At 47.4% G+C, this 12,103-nt stretch overlaps 1 protein-coding gene across 1 annotated transcript; it reads right to left on the reverse strand.

Moving 5' to 3' along the window:
• Positions 1 to 1,504: 1,504 nt before the first annotated feature.
• Positions 1,505 to 12,103, reverse strand: PRDM14 (PR/SET domain 14). The gene is made up of 7 exons (XM_065053749.1): positions 11,329 to 12,103; positions 10,929 to 10,988; positions 10,691 to 10,848; positions 10,238 to 10,508; positions 8,476 to 8,678; positions 6,662 to 6,763; positions 1,505 to 4,410 (listed from the first exon to the last, which is right to left on the reverse strand). The coding sequence occupies exons 1-7, from the start codon at positions 11,867 to 11,869 to the stop codon at positions 4,183 to 4,185; spliced, it is 1,563 nt and encodes a 520-aa protein (XP_064909821.1). The 5' UTR covers positions 11,870 to 12,103; the 3' UTR covers positions 1,505 to 4,182.

Genomic DNA, 12,103 nt, shown 5'->3' on the forward strand with positions numbered 1-12,103 from the left:
CACCTCCCCAACAAAACAGCCAAGATTGCCCATCCTCTTGTTTCTGTTTAGATCACTTTGCATTTGACATTTAAAAAATCCTGACACAGTTAATGCAAAGCACTTAAAATCCACAAGTGTCTTAACAGGGTTAATTCATCCCAAAGATGTGACTTGCTGGTCCCCTTGACAGGACCATTTTTAATCCCACTTAGGAGAAAGAAGAGTCAGGGTGCATACGTTAGATACAGTTTCTGTAATCCTTTGCCTTGGGCAATGCAGTGAGAACGAGCCCCAGCCAGGGAAACCACAGCCACTGCTTGAGCCAAACTAAGTGAAAAACATGGGTACCTATTGCATATGGTGTATTACTATAGTCACTGCCGTGGAAAATACTGCTGCCATCCTGTATTCAACAATGGCAAGGAGAGAACAGGAGAGGTGGATCTAGTACAGAATGCAGAACCACAGCCTGGTCCCTTGGAGAGATGCAGGGATGTTCTGCTTTCTGCATCCTCAGCTCAGAAATGGCCAGCAAGAACTATGGTGTCTCCTCAGGAGGGACCTAGCAGCTGGGGATTCCCAGAGAAAGGATGGAGCCTTAGTCACAAATATTCACCCTTTAATTGAATTTGCAGCACAGCCTCCTTCATGTATGTGGCTTTCCTTGCCACATAGTTGTCCTGGGAACATGTCAGATGAAAGAGTGCAGTGTGTACACATGCTTCCCCCTTTCTTATCTGTGTGTATCAATATTTGAAACCCTGCTCTTTGCTGAGCTGACCAGAGCTGCTCATTCACGGGCCTGCTGGCAGCATAGCAACAGGAGGTGCAAGTAAATGTGCAAATCCCTGAGAGGAAAACTTCAGTGGATGCAAACAGGGCACACTTACACTACAGGGGCACTCTCTAATCCAAATTTAATGTCCCAAACCCTGTCTGGCAAGAACAGCAAAATTTGCACTGACAATCGCCGTGTTTTTCCTTGCAGAAGGATATATGCTGCTGGCTGCCAGTGCAGCTCAGCCTGCCCTTCTGCTGCTTTATTTCTCCCCACCCTGCTGTGAAGTGTGTTGCTGGCCAAGTGCCACCCCCACTGCCCCCAGCCCCAGCACAGCTGGGACTCACTATTCAGAAGGCAGAGGACATCACTGTAGGGTAGTTAAATGCCTTTTTTAGTGCTCAATCCGGATCCATCATCTTGCTTGCAAGTGGGAGTGAACTCAATCCAGAAGTGAATGGCCTCAGCTTCGATGATTATTGGGACACTTAATACCCAATCCATCAAGACAGTGGGTGCCTTTGACTTCTAATGCAGTCAGCTGCTACCCAGCAGGACAAGCACAGAAATGCCCAGTAAGACAGTTTGACTCTGTAATGACTCACAAATGACACAGTAAACACCCTTCATCCGTTTCCTAGTGTCTCAAATACACAATTCCAATGTATCAGGCAGAAAACGAGGTATAGCCCACTAGTGTACACTGCAGCCTCGAATAATTTTCATCCTTTCTATGAAGCTCATTGTAATAATCTTAATAATTAACATCCAAATTTACATATACAGGTTTAATGTGCAAGACAACCAATAACTTCAGTCACAAGTTCAAGCAAAACCCTTCACATACTCTTTTACAGACAACTCGTCATAATACTGTGGAAGAGTGCTAATATCTTAGTGCAACATATTTGGGGGCTTCTCAAGCAAAAGAAAACGCACACAGCTAAAAATACTACAGAAGATGCACCACTTACATACCATTCCATTCCCTAACCTGTACTTCAGCAGTTTGGACACTGTGTTTGGATACTGTGATAATTTTCTGCTCAGGAGTGAATTTTACCTGTTTAGAGCTCACCAGTTCAGCCTTCAATATGTACAAAATTCAGCCTGTTGTATCATAGGAATCCTTCATATTAAAATAAGAAAAAAAAATCAGAACAAAATGTGATCTTCATTCTAGCGTAAACCCTATGTATATTATGTATAATACTAATGGCTTGCTTATTTCAGATACTGCTTAGTGCTGGGCCTCAATATTTTACTTACAAGTAAGTGGTTTTATAAATATTTTAAAATATTTTTACTATGAAAATGATGAGGACAGAGCAACTTAAGGTACAATAAAACACATAAAATTAGTGCAAATCAATATAGATATTTGCAGATACAGTATCATCATGTTATAATTAAACATGCAGGTAGCACTTTTTCTGGTTTTACTCTGTGTTTGAATATTGTTAAGGTTAGCACAAAATAAAAACTTCTATTCTCAATACTTCTGTGCAAAGTCCTTGTTAATCCCAGCTGATCTAGGATTTTAAGAGAACCTCATCACATCCCAGGAACATCGAACTGTGTTAATCAACCAGCTCCAGCAAGGGCTCCTGGATGTGACCCACAGTCCCACTGACACAGGGAGTCCCTGCTTAGTTGCACAGTCCACCTGCCCATGGCACTGGCCACTCCCTGACAAGAGGCTTCTGCACCAGTTACAGCACTCCTTATGCTCAGTGGTCCTTCATGAAGGACTTTTTGCTAAGTCTCCACTGAGCTGAGATTTTACATTGCCAGAGAATGCTGTTCACTAGGGCTTTTATGACTTTGAAAACAGTTTGCAAAAATGAAGGTCTAAATCACCTAGGATTTTACCCTGAAATTACTTTATCCATTATAATATGCAGTTGAAACCGTTTTGATCTGGGCCTAGACAGGCTGTCTAAGATGTTATTCTGAGTCCTTCTCAAAGTTGGAGTGCAAAAGAAACAAAACCAGAGATTTCAAGTTAAAAGGATCCTAGAGTACATCTTTTCACTCATAGCTGAAGTAGTAGCTCTTTCTATAGAAAAGAATCCCAAGCATTTTGAGAAAATACTTCCCTTTTGCTAAGAAGAAATAAACAGAACACCTACACAAATCGTTCCTGACTTGCTTGCAGGGTCAGGGAAAAATGGAGGGTGAAACCTTTCAGTCCTCCCATGGAGGCTTAGGCATTCCCATAGGCTGCAGAGGGAATTTCACAGGCATAGCTTTAGGGACTGAAAAATCCTGGCATTGTTTCTCATACACACCAAATCTTAAATTTAGGGTAAGAGAAGGTTCCCCCACTTCCTAAACAGAAGTATCACAGAGCTCATTTTAAAACCTTTGTGCCTTGATATATGGTAGAATACTAAAAGTATTCAGGAGCGACACTACAGCAGCCATCCTGCATAGAGCCAGCAGGAGGAAGCGAGGGAGCCTCAGCTTTCATGTCAGGACTCACTGCAGATGCCCACCTGGACAGAAGTCCCAGTAGTGGCAAGTTTCTAGACAAGTGACAGTTACAGGAGACAAGAGCCCAGTGGTGGCATCAGGCCTGCTCCTGACCTGTGCCAGGACCACAGTGCAACATCTCTATGAGGCCACTTGACTGCTAGCAACCCCTTAAGAGCTCACTGGTGCTTTGGAATATCTTCACATTTGTTTCTCTAAACTGTGAGAAGGCAGGGCTAAGCTCCACTGACATCTTGTCTTCACCCTACCCCACTCCCCCTGGGCTACCTGGGCTCCAGCATCCTCTGGAAGAGTTGGTCTCACTGTCCTGAAGCTCGTCATGTCCCAGCAGCTGAATTACTTAAATGCCCCTGTACTGGTCCAGTAGTCAGTATCTCTGAGGCAGTTTGCATTTAAACAGTGCATCATTAAAAGGCTTACACATTAAAGGGAAGTAGAGCCCATACCTGGTCATGCACCCAAACAAAACACAACAGGTTAAATGGCTTTTGGAAATGCGCTTGACAAAAATGTCCTTCACACAAGCTTTGGTATGAACTGTACCAGGCAGTCCATAGATGTGGTGCATTAGAGGCACATAAACACTCCTCACAGTGATTTTCATGCACAACAGGTTCATGGGAGGTGAAATTCCCTCCTGCCTGTATTTTCCTTTTCTAGAAATTAGGGTATGGGAGGAGAGGAAGGGAAAGATGAGGTAGCGCATGTTGGACTTCACCCCAGTGTGGTATCAGGGTACCTGGGCAAGATGAAACTCCTGTCCCCTGCAGTCAGAAATATGCCCAGTGTCCAGGGACTGGCCGTTCCCAGAGTCGTTGCAAGGGTAAATCTCACCTCCTGTGGTGCACACACAACCAAGCACAAACACATGCACATAGACCAACACACACATGAGTGAGTCCAGGACACGTCCGTGGGGCTCTTGACTAATGAGCAGCATGAATCTTCAGGTGGAACTGGTAATCCTCCTGCTCGGGGAAGTGCTGGCCACACACCGAGCAGGTGCAGCCCTTCTCCTTGCTGTGCGTGCGGCGCACGTGGCTGTCGTGGGCTGCGTGAGAGGCGAAGGCTTTGCCACAGTGCTTGCACTTGAAGGGCTTCTCCCCTGAGTGCTGGCGGATGTGAGTGCGCAGGATGCTGGATGCTGTGAATGCCTGAAAGGGCAGGGATCAGAAAGTGGGGAGAAGGAGTTTAAAGTAGTTATTTTCACACAGACAGCCCCCAAGTTCAGCTAACCCAGACCCCGGCAGAAGCACTGTACCCTGAAAATAAGTCCTCAAATAGCTCAAATCCTCCCATAATTGGAGGGAAAAAACCCAAACCAAACCAAAATAAAACCAAAGAAACCCAAACCAAACAACCAAACAAAAAAACACAAAAAACAACCCAAAGAAACAACTCCCAGCAAACCAGAAGTCAACAGCTATCACTATATAGATGTGGCTAAGTCCACAGAGTTAGATAAAGCTGAGAAAGAATTCAAACCAGAGACACCAGTAAATATCTTCTACATGTCAAAGGATAAGAAGTCAATACTGGCCTAACTACCTTTACAGCTTCTTTATGTTTGGGAAACATAATGCAGATTTTCCTTTCCATTTTTGATTTCAGAGTTAAACCTTTCATGTTCAGATAGAGTGGCTTGGGATTCATCCATGCAGTCTAGTATCCATCTTTTGGGGTTTCATTTTTCTCACTCCATCATACTGTGCTCTTCCTTCAGTCAGACCTTCCAGCCTGTTGCCCTCCACACACACATACACCTGAGCAGTAAAATGTGCACAATCATGCTTTGCTTTGTCTCCCTCATAAAAACTGCTCCTGCATTTGGGGAGAAAACACTCTCACCAAGATTTGAGCAGGATTGTTGCAAAGTTTCCTGTGTTTTCCCCATTCTTTCTTTTCCAAAGACGCTTTCAGGCCCTTGACTATTTGCAGACCATACAAAATAAATCCTCTTTAGTACTGTTATGTTGCTAAACCATCACAAGTGATTTTTCACTATTGCAAAGAGCAATACATCTCAGATACCTTTTCACTAGGGACCTTAAAGCACAAACAGCTCTGAGATTCCTACAGGAATGTTCCTGGAGGGGTATATCAAGAGGGCCAGAGTGTGTTTGAGGGCCAGAATGGTGATCTTGGCCCAACACTTTTTCTTTAATCTCATTATGTCACCAAGCTGATAGTGAGCAAAGGAGCAGGGAAAGAAAAGCTGGCCCGGAGCATAGCCATGGTTAAAGGTAGAAGAGGCAAAGAGGAATCACGAAGCATAACTGCGTAGGAAGAACAGGTGAAGATGATTTAAAATAGCCCCTGGTTTCCCAGCTGCAGAAATGGCTATGTCACAGGATAGCTGCATCCTGAGGACTGATGGTTTTATCTGATCCAATCTGCAGCAGTCCTACCAAAATGGCTGGGGGCTGGTCAAAGGTCCCATGCATCCTAGAGATCTGTTCACAGAGCAACCTGTGAAGCTCTGTCATCTCTTCCTTAGACTGAAAGATTAAAGGATGGCATTTCATCCTAAACACTGACTACAGGTGTTTGGGATATGTGGGAGAGAAAAAGAAAATAATAGGTGAAACGAGCTACTTCTAAGGTTCTTTACTACAGGATACTCAGCTCTGTGTTAGTCCAGCCGGTCATAAGCAAAACATCTCTCTTCAAAATCAGGAGCACTTTAGTACTTGCTGACAGTTCTTCTGCATTAGATGGACACTCCATAGCACCTGGAGCCCTACTGATATTCATCCAACAGCAGCCTGCATATCCACCCTTGTCTGCTGAGAGAGCTGTCATTGCTCTCACAGGGAGAGCTCACCTGAATCATCCCTCCTGTGGAGAGCAGTAACAGCTGAGCACATTTTTTATCAGAGTTGTAGAGCTTTATTGATGTTATTTTTCAAATGCAACCTCCATACCCAGTTGCACATCAATGGCCCCGTTACTTCAAGGCAGGCACATGCAAAATCAGAACTTGCAGGCTCAGCTTATGGGCCAAATCTGTTCACTGCACTCCAGAAGCAGTGTCAGGAAGATCAAAATCTAAGTATCTGACTAAAAAGGGGAATATTTGATCTAGCTGAGTGCCTTGGATGGTATTTGAAATGCTCTCAAGCTTTCCTAGACCTCATCCCTGCAACAGCTCTTCAAGCTGGAATGGAACACAAATTCCACATCAGATGGGGAGCAGAAGCACAGAGTCCAGACCCTGTTTGCCCTGTCACTTCAACACACAATGGCACCCAGAATAGATACTCATCTGGATATCCACTTAAACAGTAGATATTTTCTTCAAATAAAATAGAGCCACCCTCTCTGAGTGCAGTGAGATGCTGGGCACAGCAGAGGACAAACAGAGGACGGGTTGGGGTGCAGGCATGAGCCAGGGCTTTGCCTCACCTTGTTGCAGTAGACACATTTGTAGGGGCGCTCCCCAGAGTGAACCCTCATGTGTTTGTTCAGGCTGGAGGACTGAGAAAAGCTCTTCCCACATACCGAACACTAAGGAAAAAAATATGGGGGAGAATCAAGTCAAAAAAGCTCAAAACAGCATAGCTAAAAACCCCCAACATATATGGCTGACGCATGCATGCATTTTCCTATATACACATATTTATGTATTTACGTATATACAAACATGGTAGTAATCCAAGCACTAACAATTTAAAATGCAGTCAGAATTCTAATCTGGTTTAAAGAACAGGGTTTTTTTTTTTTTAAAAAAAGGTAAATAATGCAAAATTTCAAAGCTTTTTTTTCTGTGCATGGTTAAAAATATCTCATTAAAGCTTTTTAAAGCATCCTTATTCAGAACATTAATAGAAAATATCTACTTTCAGTAATCCACACCTGAAAATTTATCTAAAATATTTTTTTCTTAAAAATGCAAATGAAGCTCTAGTTGTTATTTGGAATTTTTCTTCAACAAAGAAAAAAAAAACCTTCCTAAAATAATATTTAAAGGGACCTTTTAAAATAGCAATAATTTTTTAGAAATGGTGGGTCAGTCACAAGCAGCATCCTCTGACCCAAGGGCCTGTCATGGTATGTGCTCTGCAGGCAGCAGCAACTGGACAAAACGCAGATCAGAGGAGGCTGAAGTCATTTGACAGACTTAAACTGATTCAGTGCAATTTGTATGAGCCCCAAAATAATTTTCCACATAAAAATAATTTGAAATAAGTTGTTCATAAGTTCAAAATAAATTAAGCTGTGACCAATCTTGAAAAAAGGTCTTTTTGGTTGTTTTTTGTTGTTGTTTGCTTTTGGTTTTGTTTGTTTTTTCCTGACACATTTTCCATCTTTGTTTTTTGAGTTGATCCGTTCTCACATAAATGCAATATATCCAGAACAAGTTTATCTTCCTGCTGTTCTAAAGTAATTTTTTTGTATGCATTTCAAAATAAATGCTCTAGGAAAGGAAAGAAAAAGCAGAAGATATGATAATGATAAGCCTCATATTTAATAGAATTTTTTTCATCCATAACTTAATCAATGTAATATTCTGACATTGTAATATTGCTGATTTAGTTATGCAAGTTTTTCCTGAAAAAAAATCACATTATTGCAGGACAATCTGTAAAATAGGTATTTGGAGGATTTTTTAGGACTGATTTAACTGCCATACCGAGCACTGGAATTGCCCCTTCCAAAACCTTTAGGAAAAGCCTGATTTTCCACTTCTAGTGCTCCTGGAGAAAAGTGGCACTACAGAGAGGTATTTGGAGACGAGGCAAGATTTCAGCAAGGATTTGCTTCCATCAGTTGAAAATCTGTTCCATGTTGAATGTAAAACTTTTAACTCTTGTTATATCCAACACAGATATCTGTGGGTTCTCAGACTGAAGGGGAGGGAGTGAGGGACATCAGACATCGTCTCTCATGATCATGGACAAGTGGAACAGCTTTAAACAAATTTAGTCCCACTCTGTGTAAGGAAAGTAGCAAAACGTACATGCAAACATTCAAAAAAGCCTAAGGGAACTACTGTTTCTTTTCAAACTCTTGCTGAGGCTGTGGGGTTTATTTTCCCAATGTAAATCTGTTAAATTTCTTCAACTAAGCTCTGCTGCACAAGACAAACTCTTCCTATGCAGGCAGAACAGTCCAACCAGAGAAATGCAGGAGGAACATCTTACCTTAGCCAAAAGACTCCTTAATTTATTCCCCCCAGAAGAGCCAGTAATCACGGAGAGACCCAGGAGCAGGCTCACCTTGTGAGGTCTGTGCTTTTCATGAACGTGGAGAATATGGATCCTCAGCCTGTCTCTTTTTTCAAAGGATCGGCTACAAAGGTGACAAGGAAATTTGCGGTCCCCCTGGTCCACGCAGCGAGTGTACTTGAGGTGCTTGTCTCGGTAGTACTTGTAGGCAAAAACCTTGCCGCAGCGCTCACACTTAAAGCTCTCCCCGGCTTCTGTACAGCAGAAGGGAAAGTGCCACCTCCCGTTACACCACAGCAAAAGGGGCTCATTTCAGATCTGCCTCCTTGTCAGACCTGGTACCCGATGGAGAATTTTAGGTCTCCGGGAAGGTAATAATGGTAAATGGATTCTGGCAATATTAACAAAATACACGTCAAATCTCTTAAGCATACACACTGCGCCCTTCTAACGCTCAACCTAGAGTCCGAAACCTGATAAAATGATTGTTTTTAACTACTGACTTCGGCAAAGACAGGATTTTATCTTTGTATCCCCATACAGAGCGAGCGAATGTGAAAGAAAAAAAAACCAAAACACAAGCAATAAGAGTCTCACATAAAAGCATCTGCGCACAAGGAAACATTGCCGGGTATTTATTATCAATATTGTCCGTAAATTTTACCTCACATACCTCCCCACCTCCCCTCTCCCCCCAAAAATTGCACATATTTTCTATCGTTTTCAGAATACTGCAAAACAAAAACATGTTTATTTGGTTTTCTTTTGTATTTCAAACTGTTCTTAAACGCTGAATTTGCGAACACAGGACATTTTTCAAACATTTACACATCCTTTTCTGCCTTTAATAACAGGAACTTTGACTTAAGCCTTTAAATAAAACGAACAATTCACCAGCTATCTGAACCAGGCACCTCAAGACAACAACTACAAAAATTTCCATGCCAAATTTCCATGCCAATTTGCCAAATGCTTCTCTCTCTTACTGCTGCATCCAGTCCACCCATCCCTCAACCTGTCCAGCCTTCCCTGCATTGCCACATATCTGTTTTTTTCATATGTAAGCTTGGCTTATAAGAAGATCATACTTTCTGCACATTACAAGCAGAACTACTCGCGGCATAAGTGCATTTGGCATTTCTTCTGCAACCAATATCGGCATTATCGAATCGTAACGACTTCAGCCTGCCCCATTTACTGAGTGAGTGTTAATTGCAGGAAAAATAATAATTAAGAGGATAAAACAGGATCAAAACAAGGAATTCCCCCCCGAAAGTCCCTCCGCTTCCAAAACGAGACCCCCCTTGGAAGAACGGTGCCGCGGAGCCGAAGCAAGCTCAACCCAGCACCGCCAGATATTTTGCGATCGTCAGCTGAACCCTTTGAATTCCCGGAGGAAAGGCGAGCTGAGAGCAAGCTGCCGGGGTGGAAAGGTGTGCAAGGGGTGCCTCTTGCTCAGAGCTGGCAGCAGCCCTCGCTGCAGTCCCCGGGCTCCCCGGTGCCGAGGGGAAGTTGCTGCTTTGGGATGCTACGAGGGAAGGGGAGGCCGGCTCCTTATATGGGCGGGAAGACAGACAGACCCCTCGGAGCAGGTCTGTGGGGCCACGGCCATCCTAAAGCATCCCCGCGGGCAGCGCCGCTCATCCTGCCACCGGCTAACCGCGGGGAGTGGGAAGCGTTCAAAGTAAAATATAGCCGGAAAAAAGGTGATACCCGAATTCTTTTACCCCCTTAACACGAATCTAATCCCGGCCAGACACGGATCCATTGGAAGAAGGGGCAGTGGCCCTCGAGGGGTCTCCGGCAGGCTCACCTTCGGGGTGCTGCGGGGGTCTCTTCCCCTCCGGTATGCCCTTCAGGCTGATGGGGATGCCCAGGAACTGCACATAGCAGTCGCCATACCACACCAGCAGCTCTTGCTTCGGCAAGATTTCCTTGCAGCTCTCGTAGAAGATCTGCCCCTGACACTGGATAGCCGTCAGATTCTGCTCCTCGGGGAACCTGGCACAGTTCACCAGGGACATCCAGTTGCCAGCGGCGCCCTTGCCGTCGATGAAGTGGCTCAAGCGCCCGTATTCAAAGATCTGGAAAGTATCCAGAACTGGATCAGGTTTGACCGATTCTTCCCGCGCACGTCGCATTTGCACCAACCCCACCACCCACATCTGGCCGAGCCCCTCTTGCAGGCTGCGGGAGAGGGGCAGCCGAAAGCCTCTGCTCGGCCCCGTTAAGGGGTGCAGACGGAGCCCGCCGGTGCCTTCACTACCTCCCACATCAACGAGTTGTCGTCGTAAGTCTTGATCTCGCTGGTGTTGACCACTTTGCCTTGGAAAGGGCCGAAGCGGACTCCTTTGGGAATGGGGTCCGTGCAGAAGACTCCGAGCTGAGACACGTCCCCGTACACCACCCGCAGCACCGAGAGCCCTGCGGGGGACAGGGCGGGCTAAGCGCGGCGCGGCCGCGGCTGGGCACGGCGCGGGGCGCAGGCAGCGCCGGGCCCCTACCTTCGGGTAGCTGCAGCGAGTCCCTGTCGAGCAGCGGGGCAGAGGAAGAGTCCGCAGCACCTGCAGAAGAAGGACCCCTTCTTGAGGCCGGCGCCGTGCAGGTGCAGGGCAGAGGGAGTGGGTCCTGCCACCCCCGACACTGGCCACAGCCGGACTACCCCCTGGATCTTCCCCGATGTGGGCTCATAACGCAAGAAAGACGCTGGGAAGGAAAGCCCGACGTGCCCCTGGCGGCGCCTGGTGAGCCTGACTGCCGCGGGACCGCCTGCACCCCATTGAGGACCGTTCCCAAACCCCACCGCACACCCGGCCCCAAGGAGCGACCTTCCGCCCGGTGTCACCCCGTGCCCCTCCCGCCGCTGGCAGCAGCCGCTTGCGCACACGCCGGAGATCCCCTTACCCGGGCTGGCGGGGGTCACCCGTAGCCCTGAGATGGCGTGCAGGGTCCCGGCCACCTGGCTGCTCCGGAGCGCCCCGTACAGCACCGCGTTGAGCTCCTCCTCGGTGAAGTGGTACCTGTAGCTCTGCCCCGCCGGCCCGCCAGCCCCGGGGCTGCCGGCAGCCCTGCGCGGCGGGCTCGGGTAGGGCGGCGGGGACGAGCCCGGGGCCCCCGCCTCGAGGGGTGAGACCTCCTTGGGAGGGAAGGGGGCCGGCGGCTTGGCATACAGGGGTAGGGGGAGACCGGGGAAGGGGTCGGCGGGTAAGGGGGGCGGCTGGCTCAGGAAAGCGGGGACCCTGCTGAAGCTGAAGGGGGGCAGAGACGGGGAGGCGGGGACCAGCCCGCCCAGGGATTTCAGGGGCTGGAAGAAGTCGGGAGCCGCCTCGAAGTACTGGGCGGGAGGGAGGAAAGGGGAGTAGTAGGCAGCGAGGCTGGCGGGGCTCATCCCGATCGCGTCTCCGCCGTCTCCGGGGACCGACTCGCTGGCCAGGGACAGGGCCATGCCGGGCCGGGAGGGGAAGGAGGTGCCGGGAAGTGAAGAGGCAGCCACCTGGGTGCCGCCGGCGCGGGGTCCCGCTGCAGAGCAGGATGGAAGCTCGAGAGCCGCCGCTCGTTGCCCTCTGCCGCCCGGCGCCGTCGGGGCAAGCGGTCCTGCCCCCGTCGGCCCCCCGCGGCTATATGCGCCCGGGGAGGGCAGGGAGGGAGCCCGGGCGGAGGCGGCTGGCCCCAGGGATCG

This window comes from Columba livia, chromosome 2 (genome assembly GCF_036013475.1).
Source record: "Columba livia isolate bColLiv1 breed racing homer chromosome 2, bColLiv1.pat.W.v2, whole genome shotgun sequence".
Lineage (NCBI taxonomy): Eukaryota > Metazoa > Chordata > Aves > Columbiformes > Columbidae > Columba > Columba livia.